Raw genomic sequence first — 14,211 nt, 5'->3', positions numbered from 1 at the left:
ACACACAACGGAGCACTACTCTTCCTTAAAGAAGGATAAACTTGAGTCATTTGTAGGAAAATGAATGTATATTGAGACCATAATATTAACTGACATAAACCAGACACACAAGTTTAAATAGTGAGTTGTTTCTCTTATATGAGAAATGCAAATTATGAATAAAGAGCAAAGTAAAAGCAGATAATAGGAAGAGGGAGGTAAATCTTCCCAAGTAGGAAAGGAATAAAGAGATGGAGAAGGGGATGAAAAAGGCATTAAGAACTGCTATGCCCATGTGCCAACTCCACACAAGGAATGTACACATTGTGTACCGCAAGCAAGTACTAATAAAAAAACTCAAGGCCAGTTGCTCATATCCTGGACGTCAGAGATGAGACTCCTAGGATCAGTTGCGCGGTAGGACTAGCTGCCCCCTGAGTCATCCCTCCACCGTGAGGGTGCAGAGCTCAGACTCTTGCTTGTTCTTCCAGTCAGTGTACGGCGTAACGGAAGAGTCCCAGTCGCAGAGCCCTGTGCACATCCCCAGCCAGCCCATCAGGAAAACTACAAAAGAGGACATCCGGAAACAGGTAACCATCCTGACCGCCTCGCTCCCAGGACATGACGAGCTGGTTTCAAGCCCCTTGAGTGTTCACCTCTGAAGGACGAGTGAGCTTTGAGCTCAGTCCGCTGTAGGCAGATTGAACCTCTGAATGCTGTGTGTGGAAATGTGAGAGAGAGAATTCACCAGCAGCTATGAAGAGGGGTATAAATAAATGAGCTTCCCTCTAACTGCTGTGGGAGCTGGAGGTGGAGGAGCACACGTCTGTGGCTGGCCATTCAAATTGTAGCACACTTCTAGAGTTCACTAGCTCCACGCCACCCACCCTACTGCTGTGATTTCAAAGGAAGGTGTAGGAGCCAGGAGTGTGCATGTCCCTGTAATCCTAGTACCAGTACTGGGAGGCTGAGGCAAGAGGATCCTGATCAAGGCCAGCGTGCACTACATAGTGAGGCCCTTTCTCAAAAAAAGAGGCAAGTTTAAATGAAGAAAACCCCATCCCAATGTCATTTCAGCACTGTATGGTGGAATGCTATTTTCTTTCATACTGAGGAGCCCAGCAAAGAATAATTACACTGCTGCTTCTGCTATTCATTAGCACTAAGGCAATGTTAGGGCCAACTCTTTATGGTATGCTTTCCTGGCCTCTGATGGGAAGTGAGCAAAGAAAGGAAATTTTAGGTGCCTTCCCTTGACAAGTTTATTGGTGGATAGGGGAGAGGAAACAGATATGTGAAATAGCTATTTGATGATTTTGGTGAAATATGCCCAGTGTTTCTGATACACTTGTGAAAGGTGGGCGGAGGAGTGGTCCCCGGGGCTTTGGTCAAAACAGATTTTTGTGGTACATGCATTAGTTGTCCGTGCTGATGCTAAGCTTTGCAGAATACATGCTCCATTTAAGTTTGGGGAATGACTTTTGGGAATCAAGACTTAAATTATAACAAAATTCAGGCAAATGTAACAGGTAACATTGGGGTCGAAGATATAACGCAGTGGCACAGTGCCTGCCCGGCAAGCGCAAGGTCCTGAGTTCGATTCCTGGTATCAGAAAAACCAGGTAACATAGACTGAATTGTAGAATATGAATCTTAAGTGTGGTAGGAATTTCTAAAGGGGCAAAGTGGTTGCTTAGGGTATAAATCCCGAGGGTAGGAGAAGTCTCGCCACAGGCACTTGGGGCATTTTGGTGGGAATGTAGGATTTGAGTTCACAGGCCAACGAAGAGAAGAGTTCTATTCTGTTCTTGACATCCTTGTTCACTCTTTCCCCAGATAACATTTTTGAATGCACAGATTGACAGACACTGTTTGAAAATGTCCAAAGTGGCTGAAAGGTATGTTTTCCCCTGGATAATAGTACTGTTTTCTTCTTATTTTACAAGGCAAAAGGAGTGTTAGAGGGTTATAGTTAACAAGGGTGTTCAACTTTAAGAGTTAGCATAGCTACTCATTAAACTGATGTAGAAAAAAACCCACAGCGTCTGTGTGTGTAGCTGAGATAACAGGCCTCCCTGGAGTGATGTCAAGCAATGTCCTGTTGCTAAAGCTTCTCAGGGGTGGCCATGGGACCTTGGCAGTCAGGGAAGAATGTCCTTAAAAGCTCCAGCACGCACCTTTGCCTTCAGCCTCTTGATTAATTCCAATGGAATCACTCCCTTTTCAGCTGTAAAATGCCCAGATTCACTTTATGGAGAAAAGAAATTATGTGTGCCCTTTGAGACACCGGCCACGTAAACAGGAGGGGCCTGGAGTCCTCAGGAGGTGTTCTGCCTCCACACGCCATGAACTGCATCAAAATAAACTGTAAAGAAAGCACTTGGCCCCTCCAGCCTGGCTTCCACAAGAGCATGTGGGCTACAATCTGCACCGGTAGCTGGTTCCACCCCGTTAACTCGTGGAGATTCAATTTTATCAACTGAATGGTCTGGTTTTGAATTCTTCGGTGAAGAGTGGAGACCACTTGGGGAATCTGTATGGAATAAATCTAATCAGGTAGCCCAGAACTGAGCATTTGTTTATCCATATGTTGCTGTTAAAGCAGTGACCAATTTCTGGGATTAAGTTGGGTCTTAGCATTTATTCAACATCAGATAAACTGAGTCCTTTAAGCCCAGCTGGAACAGGAGGCTGGCTCGCTGTGTGATCCATCTGTAAGCCTTTCTCTGCTGGTACCTAGGTTGATCCACATGTTCTTTCTATACATAATGATAAATAATGACAAATGGAAGCTAAGAAAGTCCAGCCCCATATCAAAGGCCTGAATTAACTGTGCCTTCAGGGAAGCCAAGGACATCTGTAGGTTCTGCTCAGGTCTTTAGTGGCAGCTCATATCTTTTCCAGGGTTTCTTGACAGTGCACCCTTGACATTCTGGGCCAGATAATTGCTGGTTGTGTTTATAATGCCTGGTGCATGGTAGTATATTTAACAGCATCCCTTATGCTGTTAAATAATAGAGGCCGGGAGTGCCCTAACTCACTGCTGTGATAAGCAAAAATGTCTTCAGACTTTGCCGAATGTCCTGGGACAGAGTTGGGAGGGCAAAGTGACAAATCCAGGCCCACTTAGAATCACAGGTATGGTCCTACTGTGATACTGGATTGCTTTGAAACCTGTTGAATTTGGTACTTAATGCATTCTGACATGAAAACGTTGCCCCAGTACTTGTTATTTGTTTGATACTAAATGCACAAGTTACAGCCTGTTGGTGGATTTGCCTCTCGAGTTGCCACCTCTTCTGCCCAAAGCAATTTGTATGGTGCTGTCATTTTTATACTCACCACGCCTCCTCGAACCAATGAATGGTGACGACTCTCCAGGTACCACTGTATTCCTGTTCTCCCTGATGCAGATGCTTCTGAAGGTTGCCGGTGGCTGGAGCTGCCTCAGACTTACACAGCAATTCCTTCGGAATGGCAATGACAGCTAACTCTAGGCTGCAGAGCCGCCTCACGCCCTCACTATCATGACGCTGGGCTCTGCACGAGCATCAGGTTCTGAAGTGCTTTTTAGATGTCACTGTGGCTCTTTTGGCCCAAAAGTGTGACTGAAAGGGAATCAGCTAAGATGCTCAGCTGTACCGGTACCACAACCCAGGAGTAACCACAAGCTTCTCTGTGAAGCAATGACAGACGTGACCATGGGGCACGTCATGGGGTCGGAGTGCGAGCGGTGTGGACGCCTGGCCTTGGAAAGGCTGTGCAGAGCTGTCCTCATAGGAGCTAGCGTACAGGGGGCGCCTCTGCTCGGGTCTGGTTGCCCAGGTCTGGTGGTCTCACAGTCTCACACAATAGAAATCTGCAAGCCTCAGCCCTAGGGACCTGGAGTGCATGGTTCCAGGACTGGCTCAAGCAGACTGCATTTTGGATAATCTTCAAGTGGACTGATCTGATCCCTGAGGATCTGGTGAAACATCTACCACGAGTGACGCAGATTCTTTTACCTGAGAGCTCACACCGCAAGAAAAGTGGCTTTGTCTTTTCTTCGGGTGTGAAGTCTGGAGCAGTCAGCAGGAGGAGGGGAGAACATAGCAGGTGTGCCGAGGCCGGGAATCGAGAAGGCCCAGGTGGGAGGGGCGGAGCGGGCTTGGCACTGTCCATTGTTTGTTTATTTGTTTTCTGCTGGCAGGAGGGAGCCCCACCTGGCACTTCTAATTATGGCTGGGAGCTGCTCACACTGGGGGTTGTTCCAACCGCAGCTCCCCACTCCCCAGCTAGAAGCCTCCAGGAGCCTGACCCCAACGGACACATTCCCAGCAGCACTAACAGGCAACTTCTCAATGTGACACAGGGTTTCTCATCAGAGCCCCAAGGAAGCTCCCAGATAGGGAGGAGTGAGGAGAGGAGCCGGGTGTTAGCGGGAGATAAAGCAGCCTGGAGCCTGGCTGTCAGCGGCTCTGCCCTGCAGAGGTGGGGCCCGGGAGGTGGCGCTGGCAGCTGGCCAGAGGTGAAAGCCGAGCTCTCTCAGGTGGGCTCACAGCCCCATCCCGATCCAGTTTCCCTGGGCCTGCTCCAGGTGATAAGTGGTAATTAGTCGAACTGCATCCCCCGGAGAAAAGGGCCCCATCATTTTTCACATAGCTCCCCAGAAACTGGCATGGGGGAGGGAGACTGCGGCTGGTGTAGATCCAGTTGTGGACAGGGTAGGGAAAAGGTGCGGCCAGACCCAGCAGGAGGGAGCAGGAAGCTCCGCAAACCACAGGGGCAGAACAGCCGACTTTAGGGACGGTCTGGAGACAGCTATGGAAGTTTGAATCCTGCCTGAGTCATTTCCTGGCTTCTAAGTGGTAAAGCAAGTAGCTTATCTCTCTGCACCGTGTTTCAACCTCTTTAAAGGGGAGGTAGTAGAGGTACTTCACTTACAGGGTTAGTGAGCTAGCACACAGCAAGTCTTGGTCCAGTCTGGGGCACTCAGCACTCACACTGAGTGGACGGGATTCTTTCCCTGCGTGGTGATGCACAGTACTTTGCAAAGGAACAGAATTCAAATGGAGGAGACAGCACACACTTGGATGCACTGCTCAGAGCCACACGGGGCAGGCCACGCTGGGAGGCTGGCCCTGAAGATGATACTCCTGTGGGGCTCATGCAACTCTTCCCACCCACCCTTTCTGGATCTGTGCGGCTCCCCCTGTGCCTTGCACACTCGCCAGTCTGGTGTCCTTGAGGTGGAGGGGTTGCACGTGAGGAGACAGCTCTGCAGCACAGACTTTCCCAGCTCACCCCAGTTTACATATTTTGTCAGCTGTCCCCATGAACAGCTAAATGTATCAGCATGGCTGTGTGCCAGCTCACTAACCCTGTAAGTTAGGAACCACTACTACCTGCCCTGTAAAGAGGTGGAAAGATGGTGCAGAGAGATAAGCTGCTTGCTTCACCAGTTAGAAACCAGAGAATGGTTCCTCCTCCTCCTCCTCATCATCATCATCATCATCATCATCATCAAGGCAAACTGCATTTCCTAGGCTGCCTTTTACACCTGGAAGCAGCACAAAAGCTTGTTCCCTGGTTTTTGTTTCAGCACCTGTAGTGTCTGCACACACTAATGAAATTTCCTGATAAATGCCACTTCACGCCTCGAGCATTTTATGGAAATCTTCCCTAAATATGGTTCATGCACTTGTCTTCCTAAAGAAAGGACAATACATTTCAGGGAAATTTTCTGGGTGACTGGGGCCAGTGTTATTATATTGTGCTTTAAAATTCTGTCAGTGACCAGGGTGTTGAGAGACACCACAAGCCGCCTTCCTTTCCCTAAGTGGTTCCAGACTATTATGTTCAGGGATTTCGTTGCTGGATTGTTTTTTTGTTTGAATCAGCACACTTCTGTCCAGTAGCCCTTCCTCTTTGCTAGCCAACATCCCTTTCCAAGCGGTCGCAGTCGAGGTGTGTCAGTCAGCTATGACTGACTAACAATGCACCCCAAAACTCATTGGCTCAGAACTACAGTGGTCCCGCTTTGGTTGTAAGAATGTGCCAAGACCCCCAAAGAATGCCTGGAACTACAAATATACTGAATGTTGTATATACTATTTTTCCTACACATACATCACTATGAGAAAGTTTAATTTGTAAATTTAGCGCAATAAGAGATTAACAATAATAACAAAATGAATAATTATCAGAAATACATTGATATAAAAGTCCTATGAATGTAGTCTCTCTCTAAATAGCACCACATACTTTCACCTTTTTACTTAAAAGAAGTACTTGAAGGCTTCTCTTTGACACATCTGAATCACCAGCATTACCACATTTGTACTTGGGGCCATTAGTAAGTAACATAAGAGCTACTTGCTTGCAAGAACTGTGACACCATGACAGTCCATCTGATAACACAGGTGGCCGTGTTATGCTATAGATCAAGAAGGTTCCCCAAAGGTCTCAGGAGCTTATGGGTGGAGCTTTTGGAAGGTGACTGAATCATGGGGTGCTATAGCTGACTTGCTGTTAGGAGGGGGGGTCTGGCAGGAGGAGGTGGTCACCGGGGACATGACCTGGAAGGGTCTCTCTCACCCTGGCTCCTTCCTTCTTACACTGCTTCCTGACTTCCATGATGTGAGCAGCTCTCCTCCGCCAGACCCTTCCATCCTGAGATTTCCTGTTTAAGTCAGCCAACTATATACTGAAACTTCAGAACTGTGAACCAAAACGAACCTCCCCTTCCTTAAGTTACAGGTGTCAGATATCATGGCTTGGCAACCAGGAAGTGACAAAGATAGCTATAAGAGATGAACGGGCAGGTAGTGGACCCAGCATGGTATGCTGGACAAAGGGATCAAAACCATGGGTAAGAGGGGAGCTCCTTTATAGGCACTTGCTGTGACTCCTATGTCCATGCACACACTAGCTCCACAGGACAGCTGTACATCTCAGTGCAGATGTGGACGAGGAGGACAGTGCTGCTGACCCTGGCTGGGCTCCCACATGTTTGGTTCCTGCTGGTTTCAGATAACCTCGGCTGGGACATCAGACGCTGCTTCATGTGGACTCTCGTCCTCCAGCAGGCTAGTTCCATCTTGTTCACACTGAGCACACAACACATCTTGAGGCGTGGAACTGAGCTGTGTTTTATTTGGTAAAGCATGTCACATGCCCAGACTGGATTCAAAGTCCATTTCTGAAACTGATCTATCATACCAGGCAATCAACCAAACACATGAGCCTCGGTTCTAAAGCAAGAGTAAAGAATTTTCTGCATGAAATGTGTTTTTCTTAATGACAGTGAATCTCAAGGCATGTAGTTTATTTCATCTCTAGACTCTACTAAGAGGCCCCCTTGATCGCTTATCTGTGCTCTCTGGATAGTTGAAGTTGCCAAATAAATGAGGTCTTCCTCCTCTTTGTAGAAGTTCCCAGGGGTCCCTTTTTTATTCACCTAGGACTTAAAGCATTTGACAAGCCAACTCTGAGGTTATAAAAATCTATACCTTTTGGTTCTGAATTGTCTTACATCTCTGTTTTTTGCTGTGTTTCCTCAGAGACCCCCCCACCTGTACTGTCCTGTGAGCTACGCGGTACCCACCTAGCCAGCGGTAGCCCACCACACTGCCCGCACAGAAAGAGATCAAGCTGTCTTATTTCAGGCCTGCCTCTGTGCTAGGTTCATCCTTCCCCTCTTACTGGGAGCCATTTTGTGTCACAGCTGACTGCCAAATTGATTTTTGTAAACATCATCTCACTTGCCTATCTCTGATTCGCCGCTGCTCCTTGAAATTGGATGCTGGTTCCTCTCGGCCTCCTGACCCTTGGTGATCATGAAATGTAATTAATGAAATGAGATAAGACAGCGGGGGACTGGATGCCCTAAGGCTCTATTAAAAACCTGCGAGGGCGATAAAAGTCCTTGAACTTAGTGTCTAATGGTAGATTCAGGGAAGGATGGAGAAAAGGAGGCCAAAGAAGTCATTACCACCCTGCTTTTATGTGATGCCAGGAACCATACGGTCCTCGCTTCCTCTTTCTCCCCACCTATCTTAGGTGACAAAAAATAGAAAGATCCATGGTAATATAGCCAGAGTGCCGGCACTCAGTCCAAGGTCCAGAATCTGTAGCAGGCGGGAAAAAGGAGCCAGGAAACCTTACCTGAAACAGCCTCTCCTTTCTGAAGGGCTAAATTCACCTTCATGTTCCCTCACTCATCCCAGGTTTCTCTACTGAATGCATCTTCTCTGCGTGTCCTGCGCTTACGGCACTCTCTCCTCTCCCCACCTTCTCCAATGTGGAAAATAATATTGATCAACTACTTGGTGGGAACTGAGCTTTCTTCCTTCCCCTCTGTGATGCTTTTTATCCTCTCTCATCTGGACCCTCCCTGTCCCAGACCCCTACTGTGCATCCTACTTTGGAAAGCGCACCAGCCAGAGGGGAGAAGGCAGACGCGCTCTCTTCCCCCTTCACCGTCAGTGTCTCGGAGTCCTGCTCCGTTAGAGGCTTGCCTTGCGGAAGTGGGAATGACGGCCACTGTCTCGCAGTGCTTTCGATTCCGTGCCTTGTTTGTTTCCTCAATCCGTAGTTGCCTAGCTTCAGGTCAAACCTCGCTGTCCCTTCTCCTGGCATTTAACACTGCCAGCATTTCTTCATCTTCTTCTCCCACTTCATAAAGCCAATCTCCACGTGTGCACCCCGCTCTTGGGATTCCTTCCTAGCCACCATTCTACCCAGAGTGGGTAGCAGCTCTTCCTCCCCCAACTCACCTGTCATACTGTTAATTTTGTCATATCACATAATATGTAGCAAAACCCTGAGTCTTTTGTTGTTGTTAAGGGAGAAGGGATCAAATCCAAAATTTTTTCCTAGATTTTCTTCAAATGTTTGGACAAAACATTTTCTAAATTCCCTCTTATTATTTCCTTCCTCTCCCAACTTTTTCAAAGGTAGACAGACCCTAACTACAATCCGAATTGAGAAGGTTTTCCATAAATAACAGCCTCCTCCCCTGACCGGTTAATGGAATTAGAAATTGACTTTGCCATTAGCTCACTGCTAACATCTGCCTATGATCCAGAGAGCGGTTTGCTATTTAATGACATCATTAGGTGTGAAATCTGTCTACTAAGTGACTGACTGACCACAGGGTACCCCTCCTGGCAGCATCTCGAGGGTTTTTGTCATCTTCCTCAGAGCTATCAGGCCAGCCAGCGCGGCACCCCTACCCAAGAGCTAGTGTGAGCATGCCGCGGGGGAGCACCGTCACCAAAGGCTGATAGGTCAGCGTCTTCTAATGATGTAAGTGCTTGTCATTTGGAAATTAAAAAGCCATGTACTGATCAGAAGGAGCCATGAATAAGAGGACAAGAATTTTAAAAGCGCTCAGTGAGAAACTGTTCCCGGTGGACCGCCTCTGGATTTTCCACACTTTACTTTCTATTTTCCATCTGCCCCTGACTCTGCATTTGTGCCACTCACACCTGCCTGTCTGTGGCCTGTTGCTGTGTACCGCTGGGTACTGGGCATCCTGTGAAGCCGTCACCCGCCTCTGTTTTGCTTTCCATTTTTGCTTTTGCTGTCCTTCCCCAGGTCTCTCTGTAGTCATTAGTATTGACTTTGGACACAAGGAGCTCTGTGTATTGACCATGGCTGCCCCCTTCGTGGCCTGCCTGGCCTTTCCTTTGTCTTGAGCCTCCTGAGCAGACTGTTCATCATCCCCCAGGAAGCCACCGTGCTGGGGTCAGGGGCCATGTGGTCAGTGCCACAAAGGACAGCCTTGAGGAACTTGCCTTCATGTTCCCACCACCTTCACCTCCTTTTCAGCTGTATTGGCTTCGAAGTGAGCCAACCCCACCTGGAACCGTGTTCGGCCAAAGGAGCATATATTCGCTCCCGGAATATGAGGAAGGGTGGCAGAGTGGAACTCCAGGATAGACAGTGATTTTGCTAAAGGGAGGAGGAGTTGGAGCCAGGGCCTCAGCACCTCTGAGGTGTCTTCATCTCAGGTCCTGTTCCACTTTCTGCAGTGCCTCGGTCCCTTTCATTACAGACATCGGTCAAGAACCTAACTGCCTAGCCCCAGAATCTGTGACTGAACAGTTTCCACTACTAAGAGCTAGAAAAAAGAAGTAGGGGGTCTGTTTCTGGGCAAATCACCGTGGCCGGGGGTAGAGTTCACACACCAGTCCATGGCAGCCCCTAAAGTAGCCCATGTGCATGTTAGGATCAAGTTCTCTGGAAGGACAGGAGTAGAACCAAGCAGAAACTAAGCAGCTCCTCTATGCCTGCTTCCCCATTTTGGAGGACTTCTCCCCACCCACAGCCCCTGTCTGCTTTGCTAAGATTTTCCAGACACCCAGTGTGAGCATCTGAACAGCCAGAGATGCTCGCTGTTGTTATGGGCAACACCTCTGTCTTCCTCTGCACCTCCTCTGCCATCCAAGAAATGACACCGGACAGCCTGGAAGCAAACCTCAAGGCCTTTCCACTTCTCTGCATTGGAGCTTATCCCCTGCAGCCAACCCTTTACTTCTTTCCTCTGTGTCACCCCATGGAAGCTCTAGGACCCAAACCCAAGGCTCCTCCAGTCCAGAGGATACAAGAGAGTGGGAAGAAGCAGGCAGTCTGATGCTGTGGAGAAGAAAAGAGGAGATGGGGGCTGGGGATTTAGCTCAGCGGCAAAAGCGCCTACCTGGCAAGCGCAAGGTCGTGAGTTCGGTTCCCGGTACCGGAGAAAAAACAAAAAAAAAAAAAAAGAAAAGAAAAGAGGAGATGGATCGCCTTCCCTGCCCATGAGTGCAGGGTATTCTCACTTCCTCTCAGCTACCTCAGTTGTGGCGTGAACTGTCTCTGCCACTCTCTGTAGGAAGATCTACCCTCATAAAAGCCAGGAGAACAGCTGAGGTAGCAGACTGTGAAAAGCCTGGGTCACCCATAGGAACCTTCGAGAAGATACACATCACTGTCTTCTGTCTGTTCCATGCAGTAGCCTGGCCAGCAGGACAGAGCAGGGAGCCTAGGTTTTTCAAGCTGGGTTTATTTGGGTGGGGTATGACAGTAGCAGTGAAATAGAACATGTTCCTGCCATTCCCAAATCATCCAGGCAGGCCTTTATACACCTTTTATCAACAGTCACACCCTCCTCCAGGTGCCCACACCTTCTCCCTTCTATACAAGCTCCTGTCAAGCTATAGCTCTGGTAGGCAGAATCGTGGTTCCTTGAAGATGTCTGTGGTCTAACGCCTGGCACCTGTGAATAGGTTCTGTTACAAGGAGAGAGAATTAAAGCTGCAGTTGGAGTTAAGGCTGCTAATCTGTTGACCTTAAAATAGGAAGAGTATTTTGGGTTACCCAGGTGGGCCCAGTGTCCTCACAAGAGCCCTTCACAGAGGAGGGAGGGAAGCAAAAGGATCCGTGTCACAGGGATAGGGAGTGAGAGAGCTGCAACCAGCCATCTGAGGCTTTGGAGATAGGCGGCCATGAGCCAAAGAAGGTGGGAAAATTGCTAGAAGCTGGAAAAGGTGGGAAGGCAGTGTTTTTAAGGGGAGGGTCCGGAAGTAAGGCTGTCCTGCTGCCGCAGTGAGGCCCACGTGAGACGCGGACCCTTCGAACCATAGGATAGCACATTTGTTTTGTTTTAAGCTACTGAGGGCATGTAATTTGTTGTGGCACCATTAGAAACGAATGTGCCGCCCCAATCTCTCCTTTCCTCTTAGAACCTCAGGACGGGATTGCTCATCCTGTCCCACTGCTCACATAACCTGCCTGTCCCTCCAAGGGTCTTGCTGACTAGGAGCTCTTTTTGTAGCCCTGAGACATTAATGCTGGTGATTTAGGAGATCCTGCTTCTATTAAAAAAATACAACATTTAAATACACACGCCCATGTGATTTTACTGTTTCCTTTACAGAGCCTCTAAGCAACTTTATTTATACAACTTAAGGAAATAAATTTCCCTCTTCCAGTACAATAAAGCTCCCTCCTGACCAGTACCACCTGGTACTGACACCACCTGACAGATAATTGATCATACTGACGGTAGTTGGCTCTTTGCCGTGATTCAGATTGTCAGGAATTTCCCGCTCCTCTCTTGACGTGTTCTCCCCAGGCCCTCCTGAGGTTTGCCTGGACCCTGTGGAACAAGGTCCAGGACAGATCCACTCATGCTTAATGATTATTCCAAAGCCGCATCTTGGGCTCTTAGCTTGAGCGGTTACAAAAATCCTTCCTTGGGTCCTCAACTATTTTCTCTAACCAAGATGACCATTACGTCTCTCCACCTCCTCACCTACTTCTCTGAAGATATTCCCAAAGTTCTGTACCACAGACCTGGCCCAGAGCCTGTATTTCCTCACAGCCCTTTTCGTTTCCTGCACGGTTTTCTGGCCTTTTGATTCTGCTGCCTTGAGCTGGTTCCAACAGCCACATCCATTGACCTGATGGAAATCTGGGGAAAGGTAGGGAAGGAGGAGAGGAACTCTGGCTTTTCTGTTCCTATGTTCTAGCTCAGAAAATCTGTTCCTGGTTTGTTTTTTTTTAACATGTCCCCCTGACTTGTAATTAACCAGTTAAAGAGGCCCTACCTTTGCCTTTGGTCGCCAAGTGAAGTATTTCATTTGAAAGACAAAGCCACCTGAGGGTGAGCCCACTGCCCTGGACAGGTCAGACATCCTGGGAGGGCAGAGGGGTCTCAGCTGGGGCGACTGTATGCCTCATCTCAAGTCTTGATGAGCCAGATGTCTCGCAGGAACCGCCCCGTGTGCGTCGTCGTGACTCAGACGCTCTGGAGCACCTCGGCAAGCCTGTCACCCCCTGAGCAGGATTTAGTTTGCCTGCCGCTGATCTCTCTGTTGTGCTCATCTGTGGGAAGAAGGCAGGTAGCTGAGCTGCCCTCATACCCTAACCCCGCCCCCAGCTTGTGCTCATATATGCCTTAGAGTGCGTTGGCTGGTCCTTCCCCCGAAAAGATACATCCTAGTCCTGACCCATGGAACCTTGAATGGGCCTCATTTGGAGAAAGAGTCTTGCATATGTAACTAACGCTCTCAGGAGGAGACCATACAGGATTATCCACAAGAATCTTAAACCCAAGGGGCTGGGGATTTAGCTCAGCGGCACAGCGCCTGCCTGGCGAGCGCAAGGTCATGAGTTCAATTCCTGGTACCGGAAAAAAAAAAAAAAAGAATCTTAAACCCAATAACATATGTCAATACAAAAAAGAAAAGCCACAGACACAGAGGAGAATCCCATGTGAGAGAAAGACAGGGATCAAGTCATGCAGCCACAGGCGAGGAATCCCAGGAGCCACCGGAAGCCAAAAGAAGCACGAAAGGATTCTAAAGCCTTTGAAGGGTCTTGACAAGCTCTTCGCTTCTGACCTCCAGAGCTGAATATAAATGCCATTATTTTAAGCTACCAAGTCTATGGTGAGTTGTTACAGCAGCCCAAGGAAATGAATTATTCCTCAATATGCAGCTTCATTTCTTTCGGGAAGAATGAAATTAGCCCAAGTGGCAAAGGAGAGGCTTGCTGTGGTGACTGACGTGAACCTGGTCCTTCCTGCCGGAGTGCTTGCTGAGAGCCCCCTGCTGTGTGCATTCCGCCGAGCTCCTGCGATGCCCGCCCTGACGAAGCCCTGCCAGGCAGGATGCACAGAGCAGGAGACTCCGGGGCACATGGCGTGTGCATCGTGTGTGCACTGTGGTTCCTGTCATGTGTTTCGTATTTGTAGAGATTTGCAAGCCTCTGCCAGATGATAAACTGGGCGCCAAATCTGCTTCAGTCTCTGTATTTACAGGTGAATTTTTATTGAAACACAGTTGCTACAGATACTAGGTGGCCACAAAACCTAAAACATCTACTATGTGACTCTGAAAGAAAAGTTCACTGCCTCCTGCTTAGAGAAAGTAGAGGTCCCCAGAGGAACGACTCCAGATCTCTTGTTTGGGGCCCTACGGAAAACACTGGCGGGTTACCGTAACCCGATCAGGAAGCCCATCAGCGGACAGGCTCTGTGCCCGTCCACGCCACGCCTCCAAAAGGGGCTCAGCACTTCACTCTTTGAGCACAAAGACGTTCCAGACACAAGGAAAGCACCAGTGAGGAAGAATATACAGTAATTCACATAAACAAGTAGAAGAAAGGACTTCGGAAGAACCAAAAGCAATTCAATAAATACAAGAAATTCACAATAAAAATATAGAATTAATATCCTCTGAGATATGAGATATTTATCAAACAAGA

At 48.4% G+C, this 14,211-nt stretch overlaps 1 protein-coding gene across 4 annotated transcripts in view; it reads left to right on the top strand.

The window, feature by feature from the left end:
- Rgs6 (regulator of G-protein signaling 6) overlaps nt 1-14,211 on the top strand; it is a 603,709-nt gene that overhangs the window by 511,311 nt on the left and 78,187 nt on the right. For all 4 annotated transcript variants that reach the window (XM_005409440.2, XM_013507178.1, XM_005409443.2 and 1 more), the window contains 2 exons: nt 471-569; nt 1,816-1,877. In XM_005409440.2, coding sequence (XP_005409497.1) covers nt 471-569; nt 1,816-1,877 — 161 coding nt within the window. The remainder of the gene's footprint in view (nt 1-470; nt 570-1,815; nt 1,878-14,211) is intronic.

Source organism: Chinchilla lanigera, unplaced genomic scaffold (assembly GCF_000276665.1).
Source record: "Chinchilla lanigera isolate Chin_1 unplaced genomic scaffold, ChiLan1.0 scaffold00122, whole genome shotgun sequence".
Taxonomy (NCBI): domain Eukaryota; kingdom Metazoa; phylum Chordata; class Mammalia; order Rodentia; family Chinchillidae; genus Chinchilla; species Chinchilla lanigera.
This window is presented reverse-complemented; position numbering and strand designations above follow the sequence as displayed.